The sequence below is a fragment of the Semicossyphus pulcher genome, unplaced genomic scaffold (assembly GCF_022749685.1).
Source record: "Semicossyphus pulcher isolate SPU_LCO1_2020_fin unplaced genomic scaffold, fSemPul1.0.p SCAF_8, whole genome shotgun sequence".
In the NCBI taxonomy this organism is placed as follows: Eukaryota; Metazoa; Chordata; class Actinopteri; order Labriformes; family Labridae; genus Semicossyphus; species Semicossyphus pulcher.
Window position 1 is genome coordinate 11,253,842 of NW_027211759.1, and position 22,522 is coordinate 11,276,363.

The following is a 22,522-nucleotide window of genomic DNA, read 5'->3' on the forward strand; positions in this document are numbered from 1 at the left end:
TCACCTTCAGAGAAAACTACCAAACAAACACCAGGATTCATTATCCCACTGCGATAAAGTTACGTGACAAATAAGCAAATAATCGCCGGTATTGATCCATTGCTGAGTGAGGGGGTCTGTATGTAGGTGGGTGTGTTTCTCAGGGCCTAAAAACTGTCACAACAACCGTCTTCTGACTTCCTAAAGACACACATTCAACACAAAATCAGGTCATAAGACATCTGTCTAATTTGTTAAAATGAACCTCCAGCCAAATAAAGCCTCTTACATTTATCACTGTGACATTTTATTAAGTTAATTGCTTTTGTGGCAGGACAAGCCAATGTCTGGTTCTGCGCCTTTTTCCCATCATTCAGCACCAAGTGCGATAACGTGAACTGAACTAACTGATGAGCGTGGATGTTTGCTTTCTGTGTTCTACTCAGAGTGAAAACTAGCGAGTGGTATATTTTCTGATTCATATTTTATTCATAAAAAAAGATTAAGTTAAGTTCTCATACATGTTTAAATTAGAAAAATAAATATTTTATTACATTTAAAATTCACAATGAACCCATGTCATGCAAACGTTGCATCGTAATGTTCAGGGCTGTGTTACAGCGAGCTGCAATGTAACAACACAGAGGTCAAGTTGCCATTCCAACTTTGCATCAGAAGCTGCATAAGAAAAGAAGAAGTCAGATTTACATTAAGGCAGTATACACAAGGCTTTTATACAAAGAGAGCGTGGTCATTTATAAAGCCTGCACATAAGAATGTTGTTGTTTTTCTACTGATGATACACAAAATGTCCGTAAAGGCAGCGTTTCCACCGTTAGGTCTCTGTCGGCTACAACTCTGGCAGTGCACGAATATCCGTGAGAAAATGATCCAATAGTTTGTAGAAGAGGAGAATCCCACTGCGGTATGTTGTCGAGAATCTCAGGGAGAAACAAGCTTCACTTTAACCGTCTGAATCCTGCAAGTAAGCAGAAAACAAAGCTCACTATGTTAACATGTGAGGTCAGAGAAAGAAGCCAGGCCTCCGCTGAGCTTATGGTTAACTATCACAGGCATCCGGGTGAGTGAAAGAGCATGATCTCAGGGGGCTTATGCCTAAATCAGTCATGGCCAGCTGCAGCAGTACAAAGATACTCCAGCTTAAGTATTAATTTTGCACACAGTAGAGGCTGAGTTGTCTGCAGGATTATTTTTCATCCACAGAGTGGCGCTCAGAGCTCACTTGTTCTTACTATTGCGATCTCAATCATATGGAGGCATAGTAGGATCCAAAGAGACATTAAAACAGGGGTGCTTTCTCCGAACGTTATGAGTATGACGCACAATGAAATCTGTTATTTTTTTAGAAAAAACTATCATGTGTCATTTTGTAATTATGGAAAACTATTTGTCCCTATAAAAAAAACCCTGTAAACTCTCGCACTCAGATGGAGCCTCCAGTCCGCACAGAGACAAACATGCTACGAGGAAAGTATCTGATAAAGGTTACGCTCTGTCTGCAGAGTAATTTCAACTGTTTTAACTGTGCGTCGTAGAGAAACGCGCCAGGACGCAAGAATAACAACAAGCTGTCTCCACAGCGCGTGCGACACACCCAAGGCCTCGACAAGCCCTCAGTGTGACTAATAGTGTGACAGAGGGAAGAATGTCTTGGTTATGTGTCCTGGTGCGTCATGTGCTTTTTGACGCACGGCTTTACTCAAAGCTTTGGTACTTGGGCACAATGCTACACGGTGTCTTAACTGAAGCATGAAAGACCAGATTATTTATTTATTTGGTTTTGGCAATTGACCTTTGTAGATTGAGAAATATCCCATTTGTTCACGGTGTTAACCCCTAGTTGTTTGAGTGCTCCTTTGTGTGACGCTCTAAGGAAAACTTTACCATTTACCACCACTGATTTCCGTTTTTTCACCTTTAGCCCCCACGTGAGATGGTGAATAAGGCTGCAGCAGTGGGAGGAATGATGTTCTCTTGCAGCGAGCCAATGATCATTTTGGTTGCGGGCAGTAGCATGAACATCTGAGGCTTCGTGTTTGGAAACCAATGCGTAAAACAACTATAACATCCGACCTGAGTAAGATTGACTTGTATGTCCACAGGGGGGAAAAAACTCACCAGAAACAAAACTGTCTCCAAACGGCGCGTTTTATACATCTGTCAGTTTCCCTGTGTATGTCTCCTGTGGGTGTATGTTTGGATATGTCAGAGTTTCCAAGTCGTCGCTTCCCTGGTAGGACTCAGTTTTGGAGAGCGACTGGCTACTTTTGTTTGAATCACGTTCACCAAAGGTGAGCTGAAGCTGACGCTGCTGCTGCTGCGGCTGCTGCTGCTGCTCCTGAGGTTGTCCACAGGTCACGTGCACGTACTGAACGTTTTCCTCCTCCTCGTTCTCTCTGTGGTAGAAATAATTGAAATTCGACACTATAACAGGGACAGGTAAAGCTATGGTTAACACTCCGGCGATGGCGCACAAAGACCCAACGAATTTCCCCCCTATGGTGGAGGGGCACATGTCTCCATATCCAACTGTGGTCATTGTCACCACAGCCCACCAAAACGCATCAGGAATACTCGAAAATCCAGACTCTGGGTCTTCCGCTTCTGCGAAATAAACGGAGCTAGAGAACAAAACAACTCCAATAATGAGGAAGAATATGAGCAGTCCCAGCTCCCTGAGGCTCGCGTGAAGCGTTTGGCCGAGAATCTGGAGACCTTTGGAGTGTCTGGAAAGTTTGAAAATCCTGAAAACACGCACCAGACGGATGACCCTCAGGATGGCCAAAGACGCCGCCTGCTGACTGCTGCCCTGATGCTCTGCCAAATCAAGGCCCAGGGTGATAAAATATGGAGCTATAGCCACAACATCGATCAGGTTCATGATGTTTTTAAAGAAAGCTGCTTTACTTGGACACGAGAGAAACCTCATGGTGAATTCAAAGGAGAACCACACGATGCAAAGCGTCTCCACCATGAAAAACGGATCCGTGAACGGACTGGGCGCTTTGCCTTGCGCAGTCCCATTGGCGGGATTGTCTTGCACTGCAGGGACTTCTCTAAACTCGGGTAAAGTCTCCAAGCAGAATATAATAATGGATATTAAAATAACCATAACTGACACAATGGCAATTATCCGTGCAGGTCCTGAACTCTCCGGATATTCAAACAGGAGCCAAAACTGGCGCTGAAACTCGTTATTGGGCAGCGGACGATCCTCTTCCTTCGTCATGCCCTCGTCTTCCCGGAAAAGCTCTATAACCTCGTCCTCAAGTTCGTAAAACCTCATTTCTTCCAGGAAAATATCCACAGGGACACTTACGGGCCTCCGAAGACGCCCTCCTGACTGGTAATAATAGAGGATGGCGTCAAAGCTCGGCCTGTTTCTGTCAAAGAAGTATTCATTTCTCAGCGGGTCAAAGAAACGCATCCTTTTACGCGGGTCTCCCAAAAGCGTGGCCGGGAACCGGGAGAGGGTCTTTAATTGCGTCTCAAAACGCAGCCCTGAGATGTTGATGACTACCCGCTCGCTGCACTCCTGGTCCGCTGCTTCCAGGTCAGCAGCATCTTGCAATAAAGGAGTAATGACCACAGTCTCGTCGTGGTTCTCCTGGGTCACCACAGTCATCTTTTTACCCCTCCGAGGGTAAATCCGTCACTCACCCCCTCGGTGCCTTCCTCTTGCCCTTTTGCCCGTGCGTCCTCCCAACTCTCTTTCTCATGCAGCCGCCCGAGACTCAAAACAAAGTCCCCTTTGTGTTCGCTCGTATCCAGAATCGTTGTGCTGTTGTTGATTTACACCGTCCTTTTGTCAGATTAGAGCCTCTGAACTGTCAACTTTAAATGGTGCAGACAGATCTCCACTTGCATGAGCTATACCGATGGCTATGGCTATCATATTCACACCATTTTAAACTCCAAAGCCCTCCCCAAGTTGGAAGACCAGATGACACTTGCTGCTGCTGCTGCTGTCCCTCTCACACTCACTTACTTCACCGCAGCAGAGCAGTGATTTCAGAGTAAACAAGCAGCCCAGCAAATTAAATCTTCTCTTGTTGTCTTTTTTTATAGTATCCCACAAGAGAGTCCTTGGTCTTGCTTTGTTTAGAGCAAGGTTCAACAAGTTTTCCAGATCCAGACTCAGCTCTGAAAAGGAGTCTCTCACCCTGCAGGTCCCTCATTCATGAAATCATGGGGCTATTCTTGTCACAAGGGGAACCTCCAGGACCCAGCCCGTGTCTACTTTGGGTCTCAGCCTACAGTTTAAGAAACACAGAGCACGGATGAAGGTGAAAAAGAGTCAGCTTGTTAAGCATATAGTTTATTATTTTTTTGTCTGCAGCTACATATTAAATGCGTCTTGAAATAAATCGGATGAAATAGCCGGGATGCTTTGAAGCACAGAGCCTCGTATAACCGTGGGGCCATCCTGGACCCAGCCAGTGGAAACTGCTGGCTTGACTGACACTTGAGTAGCCAGAGCGTCTTCGGGGAGCAACAGCCAAAATAACATTCACCGTTCATAGCACTTAAAGGGCTCAATTGTACAAGTTGGAACACGGGGACCCCCAGAAGACAAGCGACTCACCTCACCTTGGGGGTCACTAAAATACTGAGGTGTAAAAAAAAAAAAAACAGCTGCAAATACTTCGGCTCTAATTGGTTCCTCATCAGAACACGCAAATCCTTTACAGCCAGGATTAACCAGCCTTTTATCCAACAAGGGCTTCTTTCTTTCTCATCAGAGTTTCAAAAATGTATAAATCCTGAGGATTTACTGGAAAAAAGGTTCAAATGTGGCCTTGTTAAAGTTATATGTGCTGTGCAGCATTGTGATCTATTTATAGCTCCGTTTTCTCCACCTTTATTGCCTGCATAGAACTTAATCAGTTATGTCACTGCAGACTCAGGAGCACAACAATAATAGCACAGGGGTGCTAATCAGTGTTACTAAAACCAACCTGGACGGTTTGGATTATTACGTAGGTGTGGTTAATCTTTGGTGGGTATTACATGCCATCCAAAACTTTTAAGTCAGAGTTGTTTCTTTTGCAGTCAGGTTGACAAGCACTGGTTCCCAGAGGAGCAACATTTTTTTGGCCTTTCCATTACTGGACAAAGGGTTGGATTTCAGAGTCAGATGTCAGTGTCAGGACACCATGCCGCCTGCTGCTAATGTGTTAGCATATAGCATTCACCAAATGACTGTCTGGGTCAAGCCAAGGTGTCAGGCCTTGACCATATCCAAGGCAACAAACGATAACAAACAAGCTGAGGAATGGACACGTGACTCTTATTTATGGGTCAGACAAAAAAAAAATACTTTAAGCTTAACTTGATTTGTAAACATCTACAGTCACTTCCCAGTGATGCATTTGATTCTTATTTTCTTTTATCTGTGTGGGATTTATTTTATCACATTATTCACACATTTCTTGACTATTTAATAACAATACATCAACATGCACTCTGCTTCCATGTGTGTTTGTCTGTAATATGAATCTATACATTTTGATATGTTGATTGACATGCATGTACGCGCACACTTACCAGTGACCGCATGTAATGAGACGTAGCCTGGGAGAGCTGCTACATGCCGTAAAGCCTGCGGGGTGCGTGAACGCTGACAGCGAGGAACCTCCCATCGTTATTAATGGCTCGAAGTATAGATGCAGGTGACTCCCACGCTAACATGATACTGTGGATTCACTCAAACCAAGGAAACATCTGCTTTCAAATTTTCAGAAGAATTATTCAACAATTACATCATCACTGTTTTATAATTGTTACTGCAGCATGACTAATACATGAAGAGTAAAAATAATAGAAGTAATACAAGATGCCCTCATAACTGTTTTTTATGATGTAATTTAATAATGATAATCAAAGCTATTCTAAGAGACACAGTGAAACACAGTAAGTTTATTTCTCTAAAAGCAGCTGATGTTTATAATGTTTGTATTATTTGTACTTTATCTTGTTCAGCCCATCAGCCTCTGAGTGTGACAGAATGAGCTTCCTTCCTCACCCATTACAGACATGAGGTAATCACAGTAGCAACTTGTGTCAGTGACTCCCCTTGGCTTTCCTCCTCCTGGACCCCAGGCCAACTATTCACAAAGTGTGTGTGTATGTGTGTATTTCTGTAAGTGTGTATCCGGCCTTGCTGTTAGTACGATTGGTGAATGAACACATGTGCATATCATGTTTGTGTGTGTGTGTGTGTGTGTGAGAGAGAGTGTGTTATAAATTGAAAGAAGAGTTTTTAGAAGGTCAGCCATGCTAGTCAACAGCTCCTTCGGATCACATCGTTCTAGTTCCAACTACTCTGCTGGAAATGAAATAGGAGGGCATTTGACCCGGTGTGACGTATGCTCTGTAGGGCTGGTGATGACAGCGTCTCAGACACTGGAATGAGTCTATAAAGGTAGAGCTAAATCTGGAGGAACCTCTGATTCAAGCCGCTTTACCTACAAGTCCAATAAGGCTTCTTTTTTTTTTTCTACGAAGGATTATTTCAAATAACATATTAACAAAAGCAAAATGTAGAACGGAGATGCTTTGTAAGCAGTGTTTCGGTCATTTTTCAAACAACATCCAAGTTTTTATTCAATCAATCAAATTTTATTTGTATACCGCCAAATCATAACCAGAGTTATCTCGAGACACTTTACAAAAAGAGCAGGTCTAGACCGACTCTTTGTTATGTTATTTAAAGAGAGGCCCAACATGAATCACCATGAGTAGCACTTAGCAATATTCGGCACATTGGCAAGGAAATGTTCTTATTTATTGATTTGTTGATTTTCTTTGTCATTGTGCAAGGGAAGTGACGGGAATGATACGTAAACATGACTGGTAATGTGTACAGACAACAGCTACAATGACAAAGATAAACAGACAGACAAATTATTGTTATTATGTTATTATTATTATTATTATTTTAAATATGTAAATGAAAATAAATCAAAATGCTTGAGTAGAAGTTGCCTGTATATTAAGGAATGAAATCATTTAAAAAAAAGGTGTCTTGTGAGTGAGGGTCGAAGGCATATGTTGTGTTAAAGTAGCAAAGAAAAAACAAACATACAAACAAAACAACAAAACAAAATAAAACAACAACAACAAAAAAACTTTTATACAGCCAGGGTAAAAAGAAAAAAAAGCTTATTTTTCTCAGCTTTTTTAAAAATTTTTATTAATTAATTTAAAGAATAAACAATATTTTTTAAATAAAGAGTCCTTATGTATGTTTTTTTAAGAATTGACCAAGTGTTTATGCTCATTGATTTACAAATTATATAACAGTGATGCTTTTTGAAACACCACAAACATTCATGTTGTATTTCTGTGCTATAATCTTTTGTTACTGGTCAGCTGACCTATTCACTGATACATCAGATAATCCAGTACTGCCAGACACCTATATGTCCTTCGACCTGCAAATTACCAACACTCTTTTTAAAGTGTACTTAAACTTATGCTGTAGGGGGAACTTTGTATCGACTACAGCATACATTTCAGCCTTCACTCATCAGCCCCTGTATATGGGTGAGATGTGAGGAGCGTGTGCAGCTGCATCTAATTAATAGTGTGAAAGTTTTTGCCTAATAGACCCTAAGCTGTGTTTATGCCGTCCCCATTTCTCGCCGTGTGAGTGAAGCGAGCACGCAGCCCCTTCACCCTGAGGTGTCTGAACCCAGGGCTTCCACTCCAGAAAGCGGACACCCCAGTGAAGCTCCTTGCCAGTTCCTGGGTTTTGATAGCCACCAATTTTAGCTTGCTGTCATCTGAAGTTGATGTTCATGTTTTTGCTGATAGGTAACAAGGCATGCAGCAAGAGATGAAACTGGATATCTCAGATCCGGAGGGCAGGGTCCTTTGGAATTACCTCTGTATGTCCCGACCCACGCCCACCTCGGATTATCATTTCACTCCATGATCAAGCCTTTCCCTTTTTTAGTAGAGAGTGTCGTCCGAAATCCAGGCTGGGGGCATCTGCAGGGGGATCAGTTCACAGGAGAACCGCAGATGGGTTATTAATCAACGGTCACTTCAAAGGTCTCTGTAACTTTTCCTGGTAACTTTATGTTTATATGATTCTACTCTCGGCATTTGGTCGTACACCCACCACCAGGCTGTCTGAGTTACTGTCGACATCTATTAGTTAATTTGTGTATGCCTTCTGCATTCTCAATGTGCTGAGCGTTAACTAGAACATTTTCAGACAAAAAAGTACAAGACACAGGGATTAAAAATATTTACAGTATCCTAATAAGAGCTGAAAGAACAACAAACAACTTGCAAATAATAATCAAAAATCTAGTTAAATCAAGAACCTCTCTGGTAAAAGCATGTTTAAAGAAGAGAAAAGAGGTCACTGATTTAGCAGACCTAATTTGGTTGGTTGCTAATAGGCATTTTTTGTGGTTGAGATTTTCTTAGTTGTGAGGAGTTGTTGTTTTGACTGATTGATATCATTGTAAATTGATAATATTTGGGGCTTCTAGGGGATGTTTGGATAAATAAAGACACCTATGGTTTCTAGAAATATTTTACTCATTCCAGATTTTTTATATTGTTCTATGCTACTTAATATAGAAGAAGGGATACATTAATTGATGGTGTAAAAATCATAATAATGCTGCTTCCCCCTCATGCTACTTTGAATAGCATATTGGCCAAGTGCAATATGTAAATCACAGAAGCCAAATTTTTGCTAAAGGTAAAATATGTGACAATAAAATAATTTTGATTTCCCAATGTTAGAAAACACATTTGTTTTTTAAAACCCTGTGATGTCCTGCCCTCTCTGCCTGCTATTAGTTTGGTTGTATGACTTACTGGTCCAGGAGCCAATGGGCAGAGTCGGGAGGGACATCAGGAAACTGCCTGCACCTGAGTTAACAGGGCCTCAAGTGGCTTCCACTCTAACCTCTCTCTCCTCTCTTCCTCTCAGGCCTCCACCAGCTGGTTTGGTTACGTCTGTGTTTTGTTTGCACTCTTAACTCACTACACTCATCCATACACTGCATCCTAAATCCTATTGCAACTGCAATATCTGTCAAAATAATTGCAATATAATATGTTTCCATGCTGCCTTTGCTAACATGATAGTACACCTTACATGAAATTAATTCCATCTCCACTTGTGGTCACGATAGGGTTAACCAGGCTGGATGAAAAGACAAAAAACTGGCGATGTCAGGCACTTTTACACAGGCATCAGCTAAAATGTTTGAATAGTACCAGTTCCTGCTTATATTTTTTTTCCCCATTCCTGTCACATACAGGAACTCCTCGTCCACACGTATTTCCATGCTGTGCTACACATTCTATACATGGTTTCTTTTCTTGGCAAGCTGCAAATGAAATGGCCAAATCATCAAAAAACATTCTGCCCGTACAAATAATTTCAGAAATAATTTTAAGTGAGTGCTGGTTTTACATTTTCTGATTATTTTCATTATAGTTAGAACCATATTTACACTGGCACTTACAATGTCTCACTTGTTCAGAGGCTCAGAAGTTTTTTTCAGTGTGAACTCAAACATTTTCCTCTTTTGCATCTCACCTGCCATCATGTCCGTTATGCATGTTAGAGCGAGGTCTACAACGTAAACGGACTACTGAACCGGGATATTAGGTCAGGCCGGGGCCGGTGCTGGCCATCTGGACTGCATGGTGTTTCCATGTGTCCTATAGTATTTCTCAATCCATAGCTTCCTTTAAATATATTGACTTGTGACTACTTATTAATAAGTCTTGTATCAATAAATCATATTTTGGGATGATGGTTACAGCACATGTCTTCAAATTATTATATTTTTGTACATTACTTTTTTAAATCCATAACCAATTTTATACCTATAGGTTTCCTACATTTTGTCTGCTTACAAAGTAAAGAGACAAGAAGTTTATATGACTTCTTAATATGTTTAATATTGCATCTGCGATCTGTTTTTCTTGGTACAGGCCATCACACCATTGTGTGCTTCAATCACCGCAAATACAGCCTGATTATAGGCCTCTAGATTTATATTAAGAATTTATATTCATGCCAGTGTGTATAGTAGATGCTGTATTTTCAGCTTTCACCAGAGCTGTAATTGAATCCATCTCAAAAAGCAACCCTCTGCCGTGGAACCTTAGAGACTCCTATAAATAAACAGGCAACACTCCTTCAACACTTGCCTATATGGCACATGGAATGATTAGCTCATGGCAAGAGCCCTCTGATCTTACAGTGTGTAGCCACAACTATTTTCTGTCTGCTATGTGCATTGCTTAACTCTTGGAGTGTGTCAAGAATGTGGTCTCATAGGAATCCAAAAAAATGCTGTTAGCCTATACTGTACATTGACCTGACATATATTCGTTAATGAATGTTGCTGTAGCAGGATATGTGTTAAAACACATGTGGAATGTGAATAGAATAATATCAATTAGTAATTTGTATAGATTATTGTATATCAGTATTGGTCCTAAAAAACCTTGAAACATATTAAAATGGCCCGTTTACTTAGGAAGCAAAAAATATTATAGGTTTGATGTAGCAGCATTTGACCACTAGGAGGCATATTTGACACACCGCACTGATAGCTAGCTTCTTTTTGTCATAGCTAACCTGTTAGCTGACAATTGGCCACTTAGCTGGAACGTTTAGCAGATACAGAGCAATATTACCTTCGCATTTGATTCACATAGTTGGTCAGCTTACTTACCTTTTATCTCTGAAATCGTTTCCAGCAACTCCTTGGAAGAATATCCGGTTCTTTAGAGTGCCAGCTGGCTTGATTTTTCTTCAGTCGTCACTGGTCTCTTTGTAAAGTAGCAACTACCATGTCAACGTTCATGGGTAACGGGCGGCCATGAAATTTTAACGCTCGACGCTTCTAAGAGGTGTTCTCTCCCAAACCCCAGGTGACTTCATGTTACCGTGTTATTCAAGCTCTTACCGTGACTAAACACCACTTTCCGTTGAATAGAAGTTATTTAATGTTTTTTATTATAGTGTTCACATGGTAAAACAATGCCCCTCTGGATTTTTGTTGTGAACGATGGTATTTTTTTTGCAACTGCAGTTGCATATCATTTGTCGTCTCTCGCCGACGCCCATATGAAGGTGGTGTACCTTGATTAACTAGCAACTTTATGTCACCGGGGATGCTCTACCCTTGGTAGATACAAAGCCAAGGTACGTTATTGTGACTTTACACCCGTGAAACCACTGGAAGTTAAACTGCAACCTTATTTATAACAAAATACCTGCTAGCTAGTTTTCCAAAGGCTACTGTGTTTTTGTAAGACTAGCGTACTACTCGACGCTGCTAATTATCGGCGTTAAGCTAGCACTGAAGGTGAATTTTTGTGGGAAGACTTGGACATTTAAATGACTGTCTGAGAAAAGATAAAAAGGCCTTGCAACTTTCAAAGTCGACCTGCAAACAATGGACAAAGTTGGAGGACATAAGATTGATGAATTTCGGTGGAAACCTTCAAGCCAAACTGTTTATTGAACACAGCCTCCAAGATTGGGACGTCGGGGTTTCATCAGATATTGGTAAGTGAGGCCTTTCTACTTTACTTTCTCTGGTCGCCCCAACCCTTTTCTGATGGCATTAAGACTTAACTGTATAAACACAACTTAACTGTGCATTTGCTGATATGTGTTTCTTGTAAGGAGCAAAACACAAGGTAGGCTACCTTGTTTGACTTGGAATGGAATTTCACATTAGTAGTTGTCACCTGTTGGGCTATGTTCTGGCTGATATTGTTTATAACCTGTGAAGAGGTCAAGTACTTGTTGAACTATTTTCATCCTTGGCTTGGTCTGGTTTTATGCTTAATATATCTTGTCACAGATGATAGCTTAGCTTACTGAATTTGAATAGTTCATGTGAAGGTTTCTCCATTCCATGTTGGCTATTTGATACATCGATTCATTTTGAACATACTTTTAAATGGTTTTTGTGATTAAGAAATGTTTGGGTCATCATAACATCCTACTGATATTCCTACTCACCAGGTCATATCCATGAGTTCTCTATCCCTGTTTGGGAATTTGTTCCCACAGCCTGTACACACATCAACAAATCAGGAGCATAAATCAAACCAACACAAAGATAGCCATACACATAGCTAATTTTACTATTCAAGATAACTGTGTGTGTGTGTGTGTGGGGGGGGGGGGGGGGGGGGGGTATTACTCGGCAGTTTAAATTATATTGAGCCTAAATTAAAGCGGCTGGGTCACCTCAAGGACAGGTGGATAGTGCTGGCTGACATCAACACAGTCACTGAACTTAGCCGTGTTTGTGTTGGTGGAAACTTTCAGGGATTTGTTCATGCAGAAATCGAACATAATCTGGCTTGGGTTGTGGTTTATAGAACTTTCTGGCCACGCAAGAAGTGTGTGCTCTATTTGCATTATTCGATTAGTTAAATTCTAGTATTATTGTATTGATATTATTTTTAGACTAAGTACCGAGTTGCTGGTCCTGTGATTGCCATACCTGGTTTGTTAGCCTGTTCATTGTTTATCTTACAAAATGTATTCATCAACCAGTGCATAGGAGTCAGGATTACGGCAGACTGTAGTGATGAGAAGACCGGTTATTTTAAGTCGCTTCCACTCTCTCACTGGACCAGCAAGCGGCAAGTAATCTACTTTTTTAGTCTGATAAATAAAACACCTGCAGTCAGTCACCACCACAAAAAGAATCTCCTCTGTGGAAATCACAAAGTTCAACTACCTCGTTCACAAGCTAATGGATCAGACTCAAACTGTTTAGCTTTGATTACTTGGCGCTTGTCTCCAGCACCACCTCTCATCCAAATATGGTCACTTGGCTCCAGAAATCCAATATGGCGGTGGCCATATCCCGGCTTCATTTACGCAGTGGTGAATCCAGTGGGTCACGTCACGGTGGCTACATCCATTATTTATACTGTCTATGGATGAAACAGAAATCAGACATTAATTCATAATCAGTGGATTTGTCAAAAAGGAAATCGCAGAAAGAGCATCCAAGGTAATGGGTAGAGGTGATGATCAAAAAAGAAACGTCACATGATTATTTATTTAATATCTGGTTAAAAGTTGAGTTTGACTGAATAGATTGTTAAACTAACTAAACTAAGTGTCAGGCTTTCTAAGCTAAACATCTTATATCACCAGTCTGTCAGTTGAGACAAAATGTGAAAAACACGCATCAAAGCATCCTTTTTTTAAGCCTTTAAAGGTTAGATGATGCTGGTGGAGCCTCTGATTGACTTTCTGTGAGAAGCAGGGGATATCTAATGATGAATACAGGAGGCAATGAGGGAAAACAGGTAGCAGAGAGAACTGTGATCGGATAGGGATGGAAAGCTTAGTAACTAGCCACACCTAATATCTATCGTAAATGTATTGTGATCTAAAGTAAAAATAACAGACGGATAAATTACACAGAAAACATCAAAAATCACACCTGAGAAGCTGGATCTTTCTTTGTGACAAATTTTTGATATTATTGTTAATAGATAATGCTGCTTTTTTCAGATATACAGAAATCTCTACACTCTGAAGTACGTTCACTGGTTCGACTTGAAGTGCTTCAGCACGTGTTCTTTATTGCCTCACCATATCTGACATGCTGATGGTCTACAGATGACGGTCTGTACGAGTCGGGCCAGCTGCCCTTGCTGTACGCTAAAGAGAAGGCCAAAAGTCAGGGGGCAAGCTGACAGAGGGAGGGGCCGGCTGTCTCCTATTACTGCAGTGGCCGCCAGAACTCAGCCAGACTTGTTATTCCCTTTCCAAATCTCTTTGCTTTCTGTATAACTACAACACCTGCCGCACAGCCCTCTTACTCCTCTCTCACTCTACATTCAAGGCCTTTAGCTGCCTGGGAAATATGTATACATCTGAAAATCAACATTACAATTCCTTTCTTTTACATACCAGAATATTGTTATTCAGTTAGGCATCAGATTTAGGCCACTAAGCTGTCAAAATGTCACTTTGATGGCTCAATTAAACAGTATGAAGCTGGGAGGCAACAGCTCAGCCCATGGTTTTTTGTTACTAGTTATGAGGTGGAATAGTAGAGGATCATTTAGCTCATATTTAATGGCCATCCTCTGCCAACATGTCTTAGTGAATGATATGTTGCTGCTTGGAGAATAGCAATCCTGAGGAGGTTAATTTGTCATATGAGTATTTGCATGTTTTTTAAGAGCTTGTTGTAGCTGGAATGGGCATTTTAAGTTGCGGGTGCCTTTCTCATAGTTGTTGTTCGTCACTAGCTTGTACTTTGACTCAACAAATGCCATTACCAGCTTGTGGAAACCTTCTCCTTCAACAAAGCTTAGTGAGAAGGTATCTCCAGTCATCGTTTTTCTGAAGAGCCGGCTAATCTTGTCTACCCTGATGGCATCACAACGGAGCACTGCTAGCAAATGAGATGATGCTCGATTAATGCTTAACAATCAAACTAATTGTAATATTTTCAAACTCTTATGCCATCATTCTGTTTGTCACACACATCCACGAGATGAAAATGATAAACTTTATCTGTACTTGTGTGGATTAATTTTTGTTATCTGTTCAGATATTCAGTTACATCACTGTGCCCCATCCAACAATTCACACTTTTGATATTAAACAGACTCAATTTAAGTTTGTATTTATTTTATATGAAAATTTTATGAATATTGCAGTTAAAAACAAAATAAAAAATTGAGACCATTTTTTTTTTTTGCAAATATCAACTCTGCCATTTCTCACTATTACAACCACATCTCACATGACTATGTTGTCTTTGGAGACACTGTTATTTCAAATAGATACTGCAAGCATTATTTCATTATGTTTCTCACGAGACATACAAATAGTCTGCAAAATAGTTATAAATGATTATTTCTGTTTTTAATAGACGTCTTTCGAAAATGTGGTTGTATTGAAGCCTGAAAATAACTTATTTTCTTTTTACATTCACACCTCAAGTATGAAAATGAAACACAAAAACATCCATCTTATTGTTCATAAAAGTAGTTGCCTCATAAAAACAGTGTATATAAAAAGTCAACCAACTCATTGCTTGATGCTTAAACTAATGAGCTGCATCTAAAAGCTGTCCGTGGTGACACTGATGACCTGTGGCTGTACTCTGTTCCTGTTGCAGCTGAAGAGCCAGGCTGCCCTCGTGTGGCGGTAGCGCTTTGACAGCAGCACATAGAGCACAGGGTTGATGCAGGGGTGCAGGTACTGTAGCACAGTACAGACGAAATAAAACATCTCCCAAGCCTGTCCGTGGCGATACAGCCCCAGGTACACGCACAGCTCCAGCACATAACCAGGCAGCCAGCACACTGAGAAAGTAGCAGCAGCCAAAAACACCATGACAGAGGCACGGCGTGTGTTCTTTGCACTGGACACCGACATTACCGGGCTCTTGTGGAGAAACAGAGCCAGTCGGACATAGTTGAAGGCAATAACGAGCATTGGGACAAAGTAATAAAGTACAAACTGGCTGAGGACCACTTGGTAGTGGTGGTCATGAATTGTCGGGAGGCAGAAGGTGAAGTTTGCCAGGGTGGGGCCCAGGCTGTCTTTGTTGGCAAACATGCGTAGGGGCAGGCTGATGAAGAAACTGAGCGCCCAGACTAGGATGAACATGAGGATGACCAGGTCCATGGTGGGCGGCTGGTACGGGTTGGTGATGATCATGGCGCGGGTCATGGACACGGCACACAGGGAGTAGGTGCTGGCTGCCAGGCTGAAGGCCAGCAGGAACTGGTAGATCTTGCAGGAGGTGTCCCCCAGAGGCCAGGAGTGGCTCATGGCGGAGTGAAGGGTGAAGGGGATGAGGAGGAGGGTGAGGAAGTCGGCCAGAGTCATGCTGAGGAGGAGGATGTCGAGCCGATTCTTACGCAGCGTGTTGTACTTAGCAAACAGAGAGAAGACGAGCAGGTTGGCACAGAGCCCAATGCCCAGGATCACTCCACAGGTACAGGCAAAGATCAGCCCGTAGGTGTTAGGGACAGCCATGATATCAGCAACTTGACATCACCTTTAAAATAAACATCATGATAGTTAATAGTTAAAGCATTGACACCTAAAAAAAAAAGCTTGGTCTTCCACAACAGTAGTTTTAATACCTGTAGGGTTTAACAAATGAAGAATTCAATCGCACTGCACTAAAATGACAATGGGCGTTTTCTCTACTTCCTTTTCTTTCCTTTTTTAGTTCAAAGAATATCTATCAGCCAGCATATAATTGGTAATGAATGATCTGTTATACCTAGCAAAACATTGGATGTCAATACCTAAAAAGAATTGTTTCTAGCTTGGCAAAAAAAATCACTCAAAAGCTTTTTTGGACCAAGAATGATACATACCGTTTTTATCATATAATATAATCAAAATACTTCTGTTGTGATATCACCAACAGAAAAGTATTTTACAAAGCAATATCAATATGGTCATCTGTTGACTCTTATCTGAAGTATATTTCAACTGATAATATAATAAACTAGGTGTAAAAACAAACAGGCTTTCATCTTATCTGATGTTGTATTTAAAATAGAGTCAGATGTAACAGTAATCCATCTTTTTTTGGCATACTTACCATCATTGTTCCTCAAAGCAGTTTCCTCAGACTCGTGTTTGTGAGTGAATTATCCTCAGAAAGCAAACCGGACAATTTATTGTAGTCCATCGCGTTAAACTGCACAGATGATGGGAGAGGTGGCAGCCTCTCAGGACTCATTACAAAGTGTGATTGCTGAATGTGGAGGGAAGAAAGGCAAACATCACTTGGGTCAAATTGATTCTGGTTGACCAGGTTTAAAGAGAAACTGCTACAGACCAGCTGTTGAGAAAGCAGTGATACTAAACGTGTCTGTTCTTTTTATATTAGTCGACATGTGTGATTCCTTAACTTACTTCATTTATTGTAATAGCTACATTTGTTGGGCTCTCTGATGTAATCTGCTTGTCGACATCATTTCACTCTTTTTGATCAATCATCAGATTTATTGTGAGACTGTGTTTGACTGACCTTTTCATCGTTTTCATAAACATTATTATAAAATGTTTTTAGATTTCTTTCACCTTGTATGAATTATATTTAAAAATCAGCACCCTCGACGGAACAACAGACCTGTCCATTGATTACGTTGTCCGTTCCTCCCCCCCTCTGGAGATATTAATGTCTCTCTCCATTGTTTGATTGATTTCTTCGGTGTGAGCTGCAGGCTCCTGACGGCAGCTTTATCAGGCTTTCCACAGCATTTATGACTCTTTGTCAGCTAATGGCCTACGGTGTACACTGCTGCTCTTAGCACAGGATATAGCTGATGCTGATGCATTTGCTTACCCCTCCATTACCCATGACTCTGCCGTGCAGTCAGCGGCTGTTAAAAACGCCACATGTTCTCAAGTGGGACATTAACAGCTTTGTTGTGTTCGGTCTGTGCCAAAAAGTCAACGAAAACATTGATGTTTTTTTGTTTCAAGCTCTTAACCTGAATATTATATTTTTGAAAGGTTGTTTGACCCAAATACTCGACCTTCTTACTTCCTTTCTCTCAGCAGAAAACCCCATGATGCACCTTTTAATAGCAAGGTTAAAGGTTGTTAAAACATATATAAACTAGTATAATAAGAACTGACAGAGGTTCAAAAGTCGTTTTTACAATTAATTATGGTTGTTGGAAAGCGTAGTTTTGTCAGAAATCTGTGGTGTAGGCTACATTTTAAGTATCGACACGGAGTTGAAGAAGTAGGGCTAGCAAACTGGAAACAAAATATGTCCCCTTGATTTTACTCACCTACAGGAGAAAAACAGAGAAGTCCTTTGAAAGTTGTTTCTGTTTAGCAGGTTTTATTTGTTTGTTACGGTCAGTTTTGTGCAATTGAATGAGACTTTTTAAGGCTATTCAGCTGTTCCATTCAGCTTTTCTATCGCCGTACTTAAAGCGCATAAAAACACATTAATGGAAACACGACTATTAATTTGCTGAAAGTCACTTAAGTAAGACAGATTGGCACTGCTGTGTTAACGTTGGCTTAAGTTATGATCATCACCCTGTTGCACTTTTCTCTGTGTTTAGCTGCTGATTTTCTGGTGTTGTTGTTTTCTCTGAATTTTTTTGAGGATTTGTTTTTCTAATGTTATAAAATCCAAATATATTAAATTCTATATAAAAAAGACAAAAGCAGCAAATCCTCATGCGTAGGAAGCTGACACAAGGTAACATTTTGCATTTTTCTTTGAACCAATAATGAATAATTAATAATTCTATAGCTAAGCTAATAAATTATAGGACAACTCATATTAGCTCAACCTGTCATAAATAATAAGTTGCACATTTTAACTACATAAGGCAAAAAAGACAACAGGAATAAAAGTTATTTCTAATGGCTACACTTTTAATGTTTGATTAAATGGAAACATGTACAGTATGCCCTCAGTGCAAGTGAACAACATTGATCGAGTCTGACAGCCCCTGACTCAGTCATGTTCTATAAAAATAATCTACAATGTCGAACGGTGAAAGTGGGTTTGAAGAAGCATCCAATAAGTTACCAGGTGAGAGAGGAAAGCAGGGCCATCAAAAAGAAACATCAAATTAAAACTCGACCACAAAAGAACATGAACAGGATATAACTAAAGTGCATTATGGAATTAAGTCAGCAGCACCGCAATACATTCACAAAATAAATACACACTTTCAAAGGGAAATAAATTATGGCAGAACAGTTCGAACAGATGTATTCAGTGAACAGCTTGTATGTAACTCAGTCCAAGATAGTCAACACATATAGAGCCCAGACAAACACAAAAGCAGACATCTCTGACTCCTAACTTTGTGAAGTTACATTATATTCAGGCAATAAATATAGTTCCTCCTGTAATGTACGAGGGCACACAGCGGGTGCAAAATGTATGGCGTTGTTTTGATGTAAATCTGGGATACAGCGGCCTACAGATTTTCCAAATAGATATGGAGCTAAGAAATGTTTTGATATTTCACAAAACATCAGTAAGTATGAAATTGAAAATACAAACAGAGCAAACTATTATCATAAAAGCACAATCCCAGGGTCTAAATAGGAAGTGACTGAGACAGTCATGTGTCGAGTTGCTCAGATCCCAATCTAGCTGAACACATATCAGTGTCTTAGTGCAGTACCATAAAACGCTATTTAAAGTCTCTTAGTCCGGGCACTGCGTCCTTCATGGCTCCGTTGTTGTGACCGACCGTGCTCGCCTCCGCTTCTTGTTCTCGCTCTCTCTGCGTCGGCCTAACCTCACCTTTTTTTTCCTCTTGGTGGCCACTTTTAGTGGCTGGTCCTTATAAGCCAGAGCCTTGTTGGTCTCCTGGGGCAGATTAGAGCCCTCTCTGTCCAGCTTGAACCTGTCAGGGAGGTTCTTTGTGGCTCCTGGTGGCTTCTCGGGCGAAGCATTCCCACTGAAGGTTTGGCTCTGGGTTCTGCTCTGCACAAGCGGAGCTCGCTCATCGGCCGTGTGCACCTCCTCTAGCAGCTCATGCAGCCACATGCGACGCTTGAACTCCTGCAAGGAGCGGCCCTTGTCGTGCATCAGCTGGGCGTGGCTCACTGACCTCCTCCTTAAGTATTAAAGTGAAAAACCTGAGTCAGATCAACAAGTAAGGTTGTATTAAAGATAATATTGTCCTAAAACTATATAGTCCACGAGAGGGGAGCAGTAGAGCATGTTAGATTTCTGTTCTGTCTTGTAAAATTTCTCTTAAATTAAAAAGTGAGACAATCCAACAAGGTAGCACCAATAAAATCTAACTGTTATTTGTCTGACCCTTTTTGTAATTTTATGGTGCACAACAGTGTTGAGTTTATGTGTGGAACACTTTTAGAAGTGTTGGAAGCTTAAATCTAAGGTCAGGCACCAGGAAACCTACGGTACAGTAGGTGGCAGCATAAACAAGTTTGTGAGAGTCTTCTGAGCTCAAGAGTTGAACACAGAGAAAACCTCCTGCACCTTAATTTAATCTGAACAGATAGACTTGTAATTCCAAAAAAAATTGTCTTTTAAAAATGTTTCTTTGCCCTGTTTAATTTTTAACTTTTAACTATTAAAGTTCTGCATTTCATAATATGAATAACACTCCTATGGTCAACAAAATTGATATGAAAATAACTTACGTTCTGTTACTAAGTGCATCAACTGGTTTCCCATCTAGTGTCACTGGGGAGCACAGCAAGAAAACAGCCAGACTCCACTGATGAATCAGGACTACAGAGCACATCATTGAGCCTAATATCTGAAGAGCACAAAAATAATACATTAGTCACTAGATAACTAAGAAAAACATTGTTTTATGAATTAACACTCTGCGTTTATCTGCTTGTCAGTACATACAGCTCCCAAAGGCAGCAATACATGTGCCAATAAACATTTGTTAAAGTAAAAAAAAGCTTAGACTTACATGGTTATAATTTTGTACTGTTATATCCACAAAAAGGTCAGTCTGCAAACTTTAAAGAGATGCTCTTGTTGCAAAAATGAATCAACAAAATAACGGAGAAACTTATTTAGCCAAATACAGAGTGGCCGGTTCAAAACTTGAGTCCAGATCCATTGGTGTGAAGGCAGCCTCGGGAAATCCCCTGTCACTCTGCTCCATTCATTTGCCTCCCAACAGTGTGTGTTGAGCTATTTATTTCTCCCCAGCGTCCCAATTAAAAGAGAGATAAAGATGGAAAGAGCAGCAGCAGCCCATCAGCTGCAGAGCTGCCACTCCACTCAGACTCGCAGTGATCTCATGAAGAGAAACGGTGAAGCATCTTCACTGGTGGCCGGAGCTGGGAGAGCTGAGAGTGTTTTTCAGTCCAGAATGTGAGCCAGTCTGTCTGAGAGAGGCACAGAGAGAAAGACAAACTCCTCTTTGGGTGAAGATGCAGGCACTACCTTAGCCCCTACCCATTAAGTCCAGTCCTAACACCCTCCCTAACCTCCCCACCCCTCCTCTCTCTCCCTCCTACCTACTCTTCACACACACCTGCTGTGACAAGAAGGTGGCGGCAGCACAACATCCAAACCACACAACAAAGAGCACGCTTAACAGGGCCTCGAAAACGTTTAAAATCTGTTTCAAATGATTTTAACTTTACTTTCTAAATGAAATTCCATCATAAATAGGTTAGAAGTGACAGGTGTGCACCAATAGCGGTAATCATGGGTTACCAAGCAGAGTGTATACAGGCAGTCAGGGTTACTCCAAAATAAACAGCCAGTCCTAACCACTTTCCCAGGGGAGAATGACCATAACCTCAGAGAAACCCAACCCACAGCCTCTCACTGCAGACCATTCAACTCACCTCCACTCTGCCTCAGCAAACCAGCTCACCACCGAATGGTTACAGTGGGCTCTGAGGTATCTCTCAAATTCAGCTAATAAAGAAAGTGGAGCGCTTTGAATATAGGCAGTCGTATATAATCCCGGGGTGACCGTATATGTTTAGGCGATGAAACCACTTGGAAGCACCAAGCTTCATGAGTAATTTTACAAAGAAGACAATAAATACTAACACAGTAATTCAGTAGTCTGATTTTAGAGGTAGCTCTGTAGCTCAAAGTGCATGTATTTTTAGTATGACATTGACTGACAGGGTTACATGCTCATGTGTATTATGCTACAAGGGCAGGGTGATTTTTTTTACACCCTGTATGCTTTACAGTTGAACATGGTTCTTGACCCTGTAATACAGTTTATCATTTTCTATTTTATCTACAATTGGCATATTGTAATAAATGTGGATTTCAGAACGCTTTTTTAAATTTAAATGCAAATAGAGAAACATTGGGTCATACTTTTTAAGAGTGTACAGCAACACTAGCTGCTCTGTGAGGCTGTACCAATAACTGTATATAAAGAAGGTCTCCATGTACTCTCCCCTGTGATGGGCGCTGCCATCTTGGGTTGGTGATGTCATTTGCAGCCAGAGCTGCACAGTAGAGGTCGTCGGGTGGAGCGGCCGTAGCCACTTCCGCTAACCAAAACATACTGAACTTACCGAAAACGAAATGATCAAAGATCCCGCACGCCGGCGTATTTACCAGCTTCTTTGTGTTGGTTTGAATCAGATGTTCAAAGATATGGAAACTTCAGTGACTGTAGTGATTGTTTTAGTTACGTCTCCTCTTGCCGATCCTCCTCTACTCTGCTAATCCGGAACAGATCGGCTGCAGGAGCCGAATTTGTCAATAGAGCTGTCAAACATCTTTTTTCACAGCCTCCAATAACTAATTAAAACTAAAGCTGTCATAAAAATGAACACATGGACGTAAATCAGCATGATAATAACTAACCATGATGACAGAAACCATGTTTGAGAAAAATGTATTTGTCGTGTACTTTGATTTTATAGTTTGACTCATGTCCCATCTGATAACATGGAGGAGGTGGGCTTTATGACCTATACTGCAGCCAGTCAGCAGGGGGCGCTCCAAATGTTTGGGCTTCATTTTTTGGGAGCTGTCATGTCGTCCATCTT

General features: G+C 40.9%; 3 protein-coding genes across 3 annotated transcripts in view; all 3 read right to left on the minus strand.

Annotated features, from left to right (window-relative positions):
* Positions 1-20,471, minus strand: part of pthlhb (parathyroid hormone-like hormone b) — a 117,882-nt gene extending 97,411 nt beyond the window's left edge. Inside the window, exons 1-3 of the mRNA XM_069686747.1 lie at positions 20,455-20,471; positions 20,171-20,289; positions 19,254-19,617 (exon numbers count right to left, since the gene is read on the minus strand). Of these exons, the coding sequence (XP_069542848.1) occupies positions 19,254-19,617; positions 20,171-20,277 (471 nt within the window). The 5' untranslated portion in view covers positions 20,278-20,289; positions 20,455-20,471. The remainder of the gene's footprint in view (positions 1-19,253; positions 19,618-20,170; positions 20,290-20,454) is intronic.
* On the minus strand, positions 2,150-3,625 carry LOC138612772 (shaker-related potassium channel tsha2-like). Its single transcript, XM_069686201.1, has one exon. The coding sequence runs from the start codon at positions 3,623-3,625 to the stop codon at positions 2,150-2,152; it is 1,476 nt and encodes a 491-aa protein (XP_069542302.1).
* On the minus strand, positions 15,107-16,030 carry LOC138612409 (galanin receptor 2a). Its single transcript, XM_069685626.1, has one exon. The coding sequence runs from the start codon at positions 16,028-16,030 to the stop codon at positions 15,107-15,109; it is 924 nt and encodes a 307-aa protein (XP_069541727.1).
* Positions 20,472-22,522: the final 2,051 nt, after the last annotated feature.

Coding starts and splice junctions, on each gene's coding strand:
- LOC138612772 (XM_069686201.1), bottom strand. CDS start 3,625: ATGACTGTGGTGACCCAGGAGAACCACGACGAGACTGTGGTCATTACT.
- LOC138612409 (XM_069685626.1), bottom strand. CDS start 16,030: ATGGCTGTCCCTAACACCTACGGGCTGATCTTTGCCTGTACCTGTGGA.